General features: G+C 33.8%; 1 protein-coding gene across 4 annotated transcripts in view; it reads left to right on the top strand.

The window, feature by feature from the left end:
- Positions 1-13,941, top strand: part of DMXL1 (Dmx like 1) — a 179,081-nt gene extending 165,140 nt beyond the window's left edge. For 3 of the 4 annotated variants that reach the window (XM_030927848.1, XM_030927850.1, XM_010353785.2), the window contains 5 exons: positions 2,957-3,049; positions 4,717-4,808; positions 6,116-6,168; positions 9,541-9,758; positions 12,139-13,941. In XM_030927848.1, the coding sequence (XP_030783708.1) occupies positions 2,957-3,049; positions 4,717-4,808; positions 6,116-6,168; positions 9,541-9,758; positions 12,139-12,363 (681 nt within the window). In that variant the 3' untranslated portion in view covers positions 12,364-13,941. The remainder of the gene's footprint in view (positions 1-2,956; positions 3,050-4,716; positions 4,809-6,115; positions 6,169-9,540; positions 9,759-12,138) is intronic. The other variant, XM_030927849.1, reaches the window with a different exon arrangement.
- Positions 13,942-15,107: the final 1,166 nt, after the last annotated feature.

Genomic DNA, 15,107 nt, shown 5'->3' with positions numbered 1-15,107 from the left:
CAATTCTACTGTATTTTCAGTTGTATTCTCTATCAGTATGCTTTTTGTGGTCATGCATTTCCACTTTGGTTGTCAGTTTTATATTGCTCCTAACTAATCTCTATACCTGAACCCTTATCTCTCTAATGCATCTTGCCAACATATTATATAACAAAAAACATAGTTACATGATTACAATATAGATGAGATCATGTTATTATTTTTTTCAAGAACCCTTTAAGGCTCCTCATGTCAAATTCTTTAACAAGTATTTAAGACCTTCTATAATGTGACTTTATTTTTCAGCTTTAACACTCACTACAGCCTTCTGCATAGGCCATTTTAAGGCACAAAAAACTGCTTGTCTTTGCCTGCCCAGGTATCTTTGACAGGCAGCCAACTTACTATTCATTCACCTTAGCCTTGATGAAGTCTAATAGCATAGCCCCTAAGCATGCTATCTCTTCTAGTAGGGAAGCCTCTTAAGGTAAATGGAAGAGATGACCCACACTGTATCACAGTAATTCTGATGAATTTGATATTCAATTATGAATAGAAAAACAGTGCCAAAAGCCAGTGAATATTTCAGAAAAACTAAGCATCTGGAAAGGGGTATTAAGCAGAATAAATAATAAATAACCTATGAGGACTAATTCCTCAGAGATTCAAGAATATATTACATTTATAAAACAGGAACAGACTAGCATTAAACAAGGACAGTAGGAGAACAGAAAAGAGTTACTGGAAATTAAAAATATGATTCCCCAAAATGTGGTCAGTGGGGGAACTACTTACTAGAAAAGCTGAACGGCGGAATGGAAATAGTTGAAAATCGGGTTTCTTGATGGGAAGCACAAATTAAGAAATTATCCCATGATGATAATAATTTAGGAAATATTTCAGAAGAAAAAATGAAGGAAAAACAGTAGTCAGAGGAATAATAGATATTTCCCCAAAGCAAAGAATAGACTATTATAAGAGGAAGGGCCCACCAAGCATTGAGAAACAACACATGCATGCACACATCCTGTTTGTGTATCTTTTGGTTTTTAAAGAGAGAATCCTATAAGGTTCTAAAAAGGAGTGAGAATGAAAATGGTTACTTACAACCCACATCCCACCCTGCCACTAAATGTCATTGGCCTATTACAAATAGATAGGAGAACAGTATTCACAGAATTCCGATGGACAAGGAATGGGAACTGTCGATGTCCATCCAAACTATCGTTCAAATTTGCTGGCAAAATAAACATATTTTTAGGTATAGAGAGACTTAACACATTCTATGTGTATACCCTTTCTGAAGAACATACCTAAATCTACTCCAGAAATAAACTAGAAAAAGGAATAGACCTGGGAAAATATTATTAACAAATATAAAAACAATAGGTTAAATATTCATAATATTCATCCTATCAGTCAAATTTTTTATAAGACAAATAATAGAGAAATAGATAAAAGATATTAACAGTTTACCAAGAAACTATGCCTGGCCAGTAGCCCTCAACCCTCACTAATAATTGAAGAAATGCAAATAAAATGAGACTTATTTTTGTCTGCATAAAATTAACAAGTATTTTAGATTTTAATAATACCCCATGTTAACTAAAGTGTAAGAAAAATGACTGTCAATTTATATTACCACATAGGATTTAATTTTGGCATAGTCTGTTAATTTTAAGTGATGTTCTTTAACAAAACTTTCCCATTTCTAGATGTCTATCCTACATAATTACGCAAAGGTATGTGTATATATAGGAATGTTCAAAGCAACCCTTTTTATATTAGAGAAAATTGAAAACGATATGTTTTAAATTATAAAACCACTATACAGTGTAATACTACACACAGCACAAAAATGAGCTAAATGTATGTGTATTTACATGGGAAAGACAGTTACAATAAATCAAAAATGTAATTGTGTAATGGTATTATTATGATCCCATTTTTTTAATGCTATATTGTGAATTTTTGAATATTCAGAGAAAGAAATCTGAAAGGAAACACATCAAATTGTTAACAGATGTTAGGTCTAGAGACAGAGGAGGGTAGGAGTCCAAAACAGACATTTGTTTTATTTTACATACTTTATAATAAGCTGCATTATGACCGGGCGCGGTGGCTCACTCCTGTAATCCCAGCACTTTGGGAGGCCGAGGCGGGCAGATCACAAGGTCAGGAGATCGAGACCATCCTGGCTAACACAGTGAAACCCCGTCTCTACTAAAAATATAAAAAATTAGCCGGGCAACTGTAGTCCCAGTCACTCAGGAGGCTGAGTCAGGAGAATGGCGTGAACTTAGGAAGCGGAGGTTGCAGTGAGCCAAGATCGCACCACTGTACTCCAGCCTGGGCAACAGAGACTCCATCTCAAAATAATAATAATAATAATAACAATAAGCTGCATTCTTTTTATAATCAAAGGGAAGAATTTTTGCTGTCTTATCCTTCAAGATCTGTATCACATACCTCCCTTACTGGATTATTTTGACATCTTACCAATCAGAGTTGCCCTGAGCTCCCATAGAGGAATTATTTTACTTTCATAATCCCTACGTTATTTTACTTTGTACTCTTGTTCATGTGTTTTCCTTATTGTTTGTTTCTGAAAGTCCTTATTTTGTCTTTTTGGAAATGAACAGTTTTCTTTCGTATATATGATAAAGTTCTGTCATTTAGCATAATCTGTTAATCCAGTATCCTATTTTTGTAATATTTATAGAGAATATATAGACTATGCTAGAGCCTAGTATAATAAAATGGGTGTCTGATGTTTGTTCTCTTTATGTCCACCCTGGGATTTTTAAAGTAGTAGCTGAATGGTTTTCTGAAATAGATCCATGTGTAGGTGAAGTGAAAAATCAAATGACATACAATCAAATGTTTAAGAGTCAAAATATGAGTGTCACACTGAGGGTAAGGATAAATATATTTTTATATTTATATTAAATACTTTTAAATATTTTCTTTCTCTAAGTTTGGGATAGTTGATGCTGATGGATATTTAAGTCTGTATCAAACAAACTGGAAATGTTGTCCAGTTACTGGAAGCATGCCTAAGCCATACCTGGTAAGCCAAGAATTTCTACCTTTAAATAGAATTTGAATTTGAATTTTAAATAAGCCAAGAATATGTATTTGAGACAAGAATTATAGAACTAATAAATAAAATGTAGTCCTGTGTTCTCAGTCACTTTACTGTAAGATTCTGTCCTTGTGTTATGTGAAAATTACTCTGTGAAGCATAAAATTCCTTAGTCTCTGGTAATTTGGAAAGTTGACATGTATAGAAGCAACACGATGCTCCCAGATACCTATATATCCTGTGGATTACTACATCCCTTTTCTAAGCTCACTAAGCTGGTTATTATATTATGCCTAAATAGAATGATTACCAGACCAATGCGTCTGGTTATTTTTCTGCGATTATCTCTTATGAACAAACAAAGTGAAAAGGACATCCTATAGCTGGTGCTGTTGCTATTTTCCTGTTCATCTCTTTTTTTAACGGCATATTGATACATCTGTATTCAGGACTATGCAGGCTTTTATGAACTTTCTATGGCTTCATAGAATACTGAATTTGTATTTTATATTCTTCAGTGAAGCCCTTTATTAGGACTAAGCAATTCCTGGCAGAAAAAAGTTAAGAATACAGATTAATCGCTTCTTGGCTTTTTGGCTAGGATCAAATGAAGAATATAGGTTAAGATTCTGGTAATTTACCCAAGGTTAATTGCTAGAATACAGCACTGATCTTAGTAAATGCAAGCAAGCGTGGGAGGATTGATTAGAGTACCTTGAAAGAATATTAATACTGTTTCTCATATTTGTATTAAGCCTAAAGATTTAGATGTATAAGTTTATGTTCTCTAAGGGACTGTTTTTTTTTTTTTTTAACTTTTAAAAAAATAAATTGGTTTAAATTGTGAATGAATGGCTTTTGGAGATTAAGAGGATTTTGTCTGTTTTAAGGATACATAATCTAGTACAGCTCCAGTAGTGTTCCAGGGGAAATGGGCAGGTGGCTCAAAGGAATAATCTTTGGTGTGGTGATTTTGGGATACTTAAAAAAATTCATTTTTTGTTAAAGAGAAATATCTAAAACATAATTTTGAAGCTTTTATAAATGATGAAACCTCATAATTAAGTGTTTGGTAGAATATTGAAAAATGGTATATGTTTTCTAATTTTGATAACTATTAGTAATTTTTTTCATGTACTTGAATTTTTAAAAGCTTAAATATTTTTGAAAAATACATGTCAATTATTTTTAAAAGATAATTAAGTCTAGTATCATCTAAAATTCTAGTTTCTATGTTCTAAAACAAAAATTTTCACTATGCTAGGGGAAAATCTTTAAGTTTAACCTCCTTATGTTTTCCTTTGAACTTTTGGTTGAACAAAAGCAAAGAGATTCATGACAGGTCATGATATGTGCAGCCTACTTAAATAGTTCAGGAAAAGTGTGTGTATGTGTGGGTGTCTACAAATATGAAAGAGAAGTAGAAGCAAAACCAATGTGCCAAAATGTTAAAAAGTTGCTGCATCTGGGGAAAAGGTATATGAAAGTTCTCTGTATTACTTTTACAATTTTTCTCAAGTTCAAAGGAAAAAAAATGATACAGAGGATTTAAGAAAGCCAGAAACTACATGATCACTTTTTGAATAATACATTTGCCTGGTTATGACATTTTTAGTGAGAGCAGTAACATGTATTGTTTGTAACCATTCCAGACTTGGCAGTGTCATAACAAAACAGCCAATGATTTTGTCTTCGTTAGTTCCTCCTCTCTGATAGCTACAGCTGGTCTTTCAACTGACAATAGGTAAGAGATGATAGTTAAAATTGAAGTATGAGAAAGTATAGCTGAACTTTTTTTATTGTTTCTGTCCTTGTGTTTCACGAAAGTTTACTTACGGCTTTAGATACAGTATTTTTATTCTAAAAACTATTATTTACTGGCCATGTTATTCCAGCCCCAGCCCCAAAAGCTGTGGTTGTAAGAAAGTGTCATCTCCTCCCCTAATGTCTGTCTGCCTCTTTTGATTTCTGTCATATAACTGAGTTTTGAGATCAAGGCCCACTGAGTTTGCTTAGCTTTTGTATTTATCCATAAGGCCTCACTTTGCGCTAGAAACAGGATTGTAAGACTATAGATTCTTCAGCTCGTCTTCCGTAGATATTTCTTAATGTATGTTGGTCCCCCCACACAGTAGAAATAAATTTTCTTTGTGCTCAAGAAAATTCAGCATCTCTCCTATTATGTATGTCAGTCCAACTGTTAGAGAATCAGTGAATACAAAAAGAAGTTTCCATATTCAGCCTTCATACATTATTATTTGTAAATGCTTGTTAATCTAAAGTTACTTTAAGCTATAATAGTAGTTTTACATTTTCTGTAAGAATTGTGGGTCGGGCACGGTGGCTCATGCTTGTAAGCCCAGCACTTTGGGAGGCCGAGGTGGGCAGATCACTTGAGGCCAGCAATTTGAGACCAGCCTGGCCAACATGGTTAAACCACATCTCTACTAAAAATACAAAAAATTAACCAGGCGTAGTGGCGAGTGCCTGTAATCCCAGCTACTCAGGGGGCTGGGGCAGGAGAATAGCTTGAACCTGGGAGGCGCAGGTTGCAGTGAGCCAAGACCACGTCGTTGCACTCTAGCCTGGGCGACAAGAGTGCAAAACTCCATCTCAAATGTGGCCAGAGCATGGTGGCTCATGCCTGTAATCCCAGCGCCTTGGCAGGCTGAGGCAGGGGGATCACTTCAGCCCAGGAGTTTGAGACCAGCCTGGGCAATATAGGGAGACCCCATCTCTACAAAAAATTTTAAAAATTAGCCAGACATGGTGGCACACATCTGTAGTCCCAGTTACTCAGGACACTGAGTTGGGAGGATTGCTTGAGCCCGTAAGATCGAGGCTGCAGTGAGCCAAGATTCCACTACTGCTCCCTTTTTTTATATAAAAATTAATGTCATATAAATTTGTTGGTTACTTGTATTTGTTGCTTTTATAAATTTAAGAACCTTCTGTGATAGCAAGGTTTAGTCACACAGTTATATATGACATATTTTTTATTCTGTTAACTTTTTGTGTCACTCAGAAGTAATCTTTTTTTTTTTTTTCCAGAAACGTATGTTTGTGGGATACTCTTGTAGCACCTGCCAATAGTTTAGTCCATGGTAAGTTTTCAAAGCATTTTATAACTTTTGAAAGTCAGGAAATTCATAAGCTAAATATTATTTATAAATGGATTTGTTACTAATGACACATATATTTATTAACCCATGAGATTTATTTTGCCCATGATGGCAGGATTTGAAAGCAAAAAGTTGCAATATACATAATTAACTCTTCACTATACCTTGATGGGGGGCATTGGGACATAGATAATATAAAAATCATTTGTGTTTACTTTGAATCTGATAGCCACAGGTTATTGTAAACATGATGTAAACTCAATATTATGTCCCCTCTCACCACTCCTATTCAGCATTGCACTGGAAGTCCTAGCTAATGCAGTAACACAATAATAGGAAATAAAATGTATATAAATGGAAGGGAAGAAATAAAACTGTCTTTATTCACAGAAGACATAATTTTCTATAAAATATCCCAAAGAATCTACAAAAGAAACTCACAAGTATAGCAAGGTCCCAGGATACAAGGCCAGTATACAGTTGACCCTTGAACAACATAGGGATTGGGATGCTGACCCCTGCACAGTTGAAAATTCTCATATAATTTTTTATTCCCCCCAGAATTTAACTACTAATAGCCTAGTGTTTACTGGATACCTTATTAATAATATAGTCAATTAACACATGTTTTGTATATGTATTATATAGGAAGCTAGAGAAAAGAAAGTGTTATGAAAATCATAAGAGTACATATAGTAGTGTACTGTATTGATTGATACTGTAAAGTTTTTATGTCATCTGTTTACAAAGTGAATTGTCCATCTGAAATGGCAGGCAACTGCAGCTGCAGACTTCAATTTGTGGTGCATATCAAGCAATTCAACTTTTTTCTTGTAATGTCTTGACTTTCCTCTGCTTTCTGGGAACACTTCCAGCATTACTAGTGGCATGTTTATGGTTCCCCTGGTGTTATTCAAGGTTTACACTATTGCACTAAATACAATGAAGAATTCACAAGTACCACAGGAGATCACTTTTCACCGCAATGTACAGTTTACTGGAGAGAGGACCTGCCCACGTGGAAATGATTAGCATCACACAGCATTTTAAGTGTATACTTGAAACACTTAGGAGCTAACTGCAATAGCAAAAGGAGGTGGTTACTAAATTATAACAGTAATACAGTATGTACTATAATTAATTTTATGCACTTATGATTTCATACTGTCTTTATTTTTGTTTACATTTCTTGACTGTCAGTGGCACCACTTACAATCTATATTTGTGTGCATACATTTCAATAAATTTAACTTTTTATAAAGATTTATGTATATTTTATGGTAGTAAATGATAAAATAGACTAGCATCTACATATATTTTATGCATTCATAGCATACTTTTTCTTAATTTTTTTGGTATTTCTTGGCTATGTGGGTTGTCTGCAAGTTTTTTCAAATTATCTCAAATCTTTAAAAAATGTTCCAATATATCTATTGAATAAATCAAAGAAGATCTAAATAAATGAGTGATACTCCACATTCACAGATTAGAAGACTCAATATTCTTAAGATGTCAGTTCATCTTGATTTCATAGGTTCAACACAATCCTAATTAAAATTCCAGCATGCTACTTTGTAGATACCAACAAACTGATTCTGAAGTTTATATGGGAAGGCAAAGGAATAGCCAACCAAATACTGGAGAAAAACACACTTGTGGGACTCACACTATACTATCTGATTTCAACACTTATAAGCTACAGTAATCAAGACATTGTGGTATTAGCTTAAGAATATACACATAGATCATGGAACAGAATGGAGAGCCCACTGATAGACTCACATATATAGTAGACTTACCTTTAATATGTCACAGAGGCAATTCAGTGGAGAAACGATAGTCTTTTCAACAAATAATGCCGGAACAATTGAGTGTCAACATATAAAAAATTGAACCCAGATACAGACCTCACCTTTCATAAAAATTAACTCAAAATGGACCATAAACCTGCATGCAATATGCAAAATAATAAAACTTCTGTAAGGAATGAATTGAATAGAAGTCAGAATAGTGATTGCTTTTGTTGGGGAGGAGAATCGACCATGAAAGGGCATGAAGTTACCTTCTGGGATGATGAAAATATTCTGTACCTTGATCTTAGTGATGGTTACACAGATGTATTCATTTGTCAGTGCTCATCAAGGTATATACTTAAAACGTGTGCATTTTCTTCTGGGAAGTTGTATCTCAAAGTACTGGTCAAAGTTCCTTCTCTATAATTAATTTTATTTCAAGTCTTACAATAATAACCAAGTGCTTAGTTTATGCCATGGGCTCTACATGATCTGCATATATTAACTAATTTAATCATCAGGCAACCCTATTAGGTAGGTGATAATCTCTTTTACAAACGATGAAACTGAGACTTAAGTAATTCAGCAAAAGCACACATTTAAACCCACACAGAAACCAGGATTGAAACCTAGGCGATCTAACTCCAGAATCCTCACTCTTCATTATGCAATATTCTCCTTAAGCTATGTGCAGATTTTTTCCCTAAAATTTGTTAGGCTGGACTCTTTTTTAAAGAAAAATAGTGTTATATTTTTATATTTCTGATACTAATGTCTTCAAATTCATGAATCTTTTCTTTTACGAGTCTTAATCTGCTGTTAATTCCATCCAGTTCCTTTTTTATCTTGAGCCTTGCTGTTTTTAATCTGTTAAATTTTGATTTAGGCCTCTCATGCCTCTACTTAACTTATAATTATAATGGACTTTTAATTTCCTTACCTACCAATTCTGTCATCTCTGTCATTTCTGGATTAGTTTCAATTGATGGATTTTTCTTCTCCTTATGGGTTATATTTTCCTGCTTTATTACATTCCTGTTAATTTATTATTAGATGCCAAGCATTGTGAATTTTACCTCATGAAGTGCCTATTATTTTTGTATTCTGTAAATGTTCTTGAGCTTCTTTGCTCTGGGATAGGTCTAACTTACTTGGAAACAGTTGAATCTGGGAGACCTTGGTTAAACAGGACCAGAACAACATTTGGTCTGGGGCTGATTTTTCTCCACTACTGTGTCAAATGCTTCTGAGTATTCCACTGAGGCTGGTATGGAACCAGTTCAGCCAGGGTTCCTCTCCTAGTGCCATGGTCAGAAAACTCTAGGCAGTAAGCTAGGGCAGTTTTATGACCAACCCAGTTTGTTTCCCATCTCTCAGAGATCATGCTTCATTAACTTACGTCCAGTGTCTCAAAATATTGGTTTTTATATTTCATTTGATTTTTTAATTGTTTCAAGCAGGAGAGCAAATCTGGTCTGTTATTTCACCTTAGCCAAAAGCCAGAAGTCTATGTCTTTTATTGTTAAGTGTTTTTTTTTTTTTTTTTTTAATTTACTTTCAGCTTTTACCTGCCATGACAATGGAGCCACAGTTTTAGCATATGCTCCAAAACATCAGCTACTAATATCAGGTGGCAGAAAAGGTTTTACATATGCATTTGACCTTTGTCAACGACAACAGAGGCAGCTTTTCCAGAGCCATGATTCTCCTGTTAAAGCCATTGCTGTTGATCCAACTGAAGAATACTTTGTTACAGGATCTGCTGAAGGCAATATAAAGGTAAACACAGTTGATGCCACATCTACAAAATGAAAAGAAATCTTCAGAAACCTTAGCTCTTTAATCATGTCGATGACATCAGTCTATTTAAATAATAGTTATATTAACTCCTTTGTAGTCAGCAATGGTAATTGCTATTTAATCTTTCAGTGAATGTAATACTGTTTAACTTGAAAATTTTATATTTTTCAGTTGTTTTAAAATATGTTTAACTCATACTAAAACACCAAATTTTCCATGGATATAAACATAATTCAGATATTAGAGTTTGTCTTGACTCCATGTTCAGAGTTACATAAATGTACTGAATTTCCAGGGGCTGAGAAATGTATTGATAATTTTCTTTTATCCTACATTGTTCCCCGTTTTTTCATATATGTTATTATCCAGTCACTCAGTGCCTAATTCAAGAATTGTGGATAAACCTTGCCTTTAGCAGTCTTTTTCAGAGTCCATTGTGTTGAAAACTTAAAGACAGGTTGTTTAAAATGTTGAGCAGCTTGTTACAAATGTTAAACAGCTTATTAAATATGCAAATTGCTGGGTCTCATCCCAGAAATACTCAGTTGATAAGTAAGTCCAAGACTTAGAGGTCTGCATTTTAATAACACATACCTAGCAATTTTAATGGAGGGTCCTTTGGCCCTGTTTGGTAATTGATAAGTCAGTTTAGACTAATCCCTATGTTATTTTAATGATCAGCAACCCTAGACTAGAGGAGTTTATTAATTTAAGCACTTACTTAGTAGAATCAGATGGGTTTTTTAGAGCCAGCAAATTATTTTCATAATTCTCATCCAGGAAAAGACTAGAATTATGGAAGTTTTAAAAGGCTTTTTCTTAAAATCAAATATATACCAACAGAATTATTTTCCTTTAGTTTGAAACTACTTTCTTATTTGAACTGTCTAGTTTAGAATATGCCATAGTTAGGTTGGTTCTTTTTTTTTTTTTTGAGACAGAGTCTTGCTCTGTCGCCAGGCTGGAGCACAGTGGCACAATCTCGGCTCACTGCAACCTCTGCCTCCCGGGTTCAAGCGATTTCCCTGCCTCTGCTTCCTGAGTAGCTGGGACTACAGGTGTGCGCCACTATGCCCTGCTAATTTTTTGTATTTTAGTAGAGATGGGGTTTCACCATGTTGGCCAGGATGGTCTCGATCTCCTGACCTCATGATCCGCCTGCCTCTGCCTCCCAAAGTGCTGGGATCACAGGCATGAGCCACCGCGCCCAGCCTAGATTGGTTCTTTAGTTTGTACTTTGATCCTGTGGTTTATTGTTTAATCAAGGTTAAAAAAAAAAAAAAAAAAGACTTGAAAATATACAATGTATTCGGAAGCCCTAATTTAACAAATTCATGGGTGGGGTAGTATGAATTTATGAATTTCTTAGAGTAAATAAACGTTTAAAAAAATGATCTCCAATAAAACCAGGAAATAAGTTGGTTTCGCTAAACCTAATATAGATGTCCTGAAAGCATTTAAGTTCTTCACATAAGTAAAGATGCTTATAATTTGCTTTACAAACAGACACATTTATTTTGATAAGGGCTGGAAATACAAAATCTTAGTAAATTAAGTATCCTGAAATTGTAATAATTGACTTTGTCTTATAGTTAAAATATAGCTTTGCCTGGTCAGAGGGCCTCTAGATGTCAAGTACTTCCCTCTTTCCAGCTGTTCTGATCCCTGGTGAACATTCAATAATATAAAGAAGAGATTACCTTAATGTACAACTATACAGCAAAAGCTCTGCTAAGAGATAGGAAACCTTGATTTTAATCACTATAGTTTACAAGTTTCTGTAGCATTGTATACTTAACCTCCTTGTTACCTACATTGTCTCTCTTACTGGATGAATTTTTAAGTATTTTGTGTTAAAGCGATTGGTAAATTACAACACCCTGTACAGAATCAAGGTGTTATGATCCTAGGCCTACACAGATTTTTCTCTATTTTTGTTTTGGAAATTCCTTACTGCACAGGAATGCAGGCCTAAAATTTTCATTTGCTTTCTTTTCTTTTTTTTTTTTTCTTTTGAGATGGAGTTTCACTCTTGTTGCCCAGGCTGGAGTGCAGTGGTGCGATCTTGGGTCACTGTGAACTCCACCTCCCAGGTCCAAGCCATTCTCCTGCCTCAGCCTCCTGAGTAGCTGGGATTACAGGCGTGCACCACCACGCCTGGCTAATTTTGTATTTCTAGTAGAGATGGGGTTTCTCCGTGTTGGTCGGGCTGATCTCCAACTCCTGACCGTAGGTGGTCTGCCCGCCTCGGCCTCCCAAAGTGCTGGGATTACAGGCGTGAGCCACTGCACCTGGACTCGTTTGGTTTCTTAAGGTCATTATCAACTCTAATTTTCCTTTTGTTCTTAATATCTTTCAGATTTGGAGTCTCTCTACCTTTGGTCTTCTCCATACTTTTGTCAGTGAACATGCTCGGCAGTCCATTTTTAGGAATATTGGAACTGGAGTGATGCAAATTGAGACAGGGCCCGCAAATCACATTTTCTCCTGTGGAGCTGATGGAACAATGAAAATGAGAATACTGCCAGATCAGTTTAGCCCTTTAAATGAAGTGTTGAAAAATGATGTGAAGTTTATGCTATAACATTTTTACAATAAGATGTACAATTTATTACCTACATGGAAGTGGCCACCAGATGTAATATACAGTGATCATTCTCTATGCCACAAATTAGCTAATGCTTTCTTGTTTTTATATTTATTTTATGGAGCTTTGCCCTTGATGCACTGATGCCTTAAAAATTAACAAGGTCATTCAGAAGTAGATTACATTGCCTAAAGTAGAATGTGTAAGTAATGCTGTAATAATACATATCATAGTATATTATAATCAATATGTCATAGTGTTGAAGGTGTTTTGTTTTCTTATTGATACTCTTCCACAGGCATCTCTGCATGAATTTCTTCCACAGTAAAAATACCTTTTTTGAAAAGGCAATTGTACATAATACTTATCCCTTAATTCATCACACTCTCACTTCCTTTATTAGCCTTATACATCTCAAACTCTTTTCTTAATTAATGATAGACATTTGAGTAAGAATGAAAAAAAAAACATCTTCATTAAAATTGTCATTGAGATGTCAGTGATAAATGAGCCAGATGGCTCATTATGTAAGGTTTTCATCAGTTTCCCCTCTGAAGCCCAAGTTATATGTATGTATAATGTGTGTGTGTGTGTATCTTACATATCTTATTTGAACTTAGTTGTATATATTAGCGAAAACTGGTTTTTCATGTGTTTTTGTGCCATAACAACTACTGCCACCAGAATAACTTTTTTTTTGCAACTGTGCTTTTCATTTTTAAAAAAATTTTGAATTCCCATCCTAATTTTCAAATAAGTTTCAAGGAGACTTTCAGGATTATTGTTTTAAAGATTAGATTTAGTCAAATAAGTCTTAGCAGGCAATAAAGTTTCTGTGGTGGCATATATCATATAAGACACTTAAAGTAAGTTTGTGAATTTGTCAACTTTTGGAGCATCAAACATATTTTACTTAAATTTTATTTTATCTTATTTTTAGGTGCTTTTAATCTCAAAATTCTGAAAAGCTTATAGCAGTGTTTTCAGAAACAAATGTGAAAACAGTCAAATTAAGTAGATACTATTTAGAAATGTAAAATACTCTCCAGATCTACCATTGATAGAAAATAAACTAAACCTTATATTTTATTTTTGCCAAAATATTTTATTATAAAGTATGACCAAAATATTTAAAATGCACAATGCTTTTAACTTAAATGTGCTAACCCTGTTTCTCTCTGTTTTGTGCTGTACCGTTTCTGATTCAGAATTATAGAAAACTTGATAAATACTTGATTTTAACCAATGAGGCTACAGGCAGATGGGACTAAGTGTTTATGGGACAATTATATACTATTTAACTTAAATATATTTTGTTTAATAGGAAATATATAATAGCATTTTATGTAATAAAATATGGGCAACGATTATCTTGGAAATTAAAGAGTCAAAGAAATGAAGGGCTGGTAAAATGAATTTTGTAATATCCTCAGGATACTTTTATCTTAAAAGTATGTTTGTAAATTGTATTTCAACAATTTTAAATGTGTTGAGCAAGTTGCAGTGAAAACACTGTCATTATGTAGAGAGTTTATATGCACATAATAACCTGTACCTATAAGTTGTGCAATAACCATACGTGACTATTTTGCCATGGAGAAATCTGACAGCATTGCAAACAATAATATTGTTTGATGTAGTTAACCCTAAGTTATTTTTCAGCAATTTCTTCACAAATCAAGATTCAAACAGCTTTAAATACTTTCAATGAGATAAAATATTTACTATTATGCTTATTAGAACAAAAGGTGTTAAGGATGAACTAAATATTTTAATTGAGCGTTTATATGGATAATCATACATTATGTAAGCCCATATGTATTTACATCCAGAGTCATAATATTTTAAATAAACAATCATGCAGAAACTTTTTTGGGGGATATACTGTTGTTTTAAGATCTCTGCCAATTTAGCTGACTTAAAATATGTGACATTTTAAAATCAAGAATTTCTATATTTGTATTTGGTTAATATAAGGAGGATGGAATAACTTTCCCAAATAGCCTGTTCTTTGCCACAGTCTTTTTAAGTTGATAGGTAAGCATTATTCAAGGAAGGTGGAAATAAAAATTGTTGAAATGTTGAAGTATAAAATGATGTACATATATGTAAAATTTCATTATCCACATTAATGGAATAGATACATCAAATACATTTTTTAATTGTGTGTTTTCTAAGAATGTGGCTTTGTGATCATATAAGGATTCACAGCATTAACAAATCTTATTTTCTGAAATCTAGGATTTTTCTTAACTAAAACCATGGAACAGTCATCTCCATCCTCCTTTCTTGCTCTTTGCCCTTGCCCTCCCTTTGAAAAAAAAAAAAAATATTTTTTAAAAACATTGCAGAAATTTCTCACATTGGTCTCAACAATGGAAACACAATACAAAGACACATTCAAAGAAAAGCCTATACAACCTTAGGGTGGAAGTGATCTTTTTAACAAGATTGGAAACACAGACATATTTTACTTAATAAAAAATTTAAATGTCATATGGCAGGGACCACAGTCAAAGTTAAAACAACAAGTAGACTAGAAGAAATATTTGTATAGTAATAGGAAACATGTCAGTGTCCCTGTATACAAAGAGAGTTATTGGAGAAGTGGTCAAACTGTGAATAAGCAATTCACAGAATAGGACATTGAAAAAGTCAACAAATATAAAGTATGTTCATCTTCATTATAAGGGCTAATGGAATGTTTTTTAAAAAGTATTATTGTAATACTAGTTTTTATC

Source organism: Rhinopithecus roxellana, chromosome 3 (genome assembly GCF_007565055.1).
Source record: "Rhinopithecus roxellana isolate Shanxi Qingling chromosome 3, ASM756505v1, whole genome shotgun sequence".
Taxonomy (NCBI): domain Eukaryota; kingdom Metazoa; phylum Chordata; class Mammalia; order Primates; family Cercopithecidae; genus Rhinopithecus; species Rhinopithecus roxellana.
This window is presented reverse-complemented; position numbering and strand designations above follow the sequence as displayed.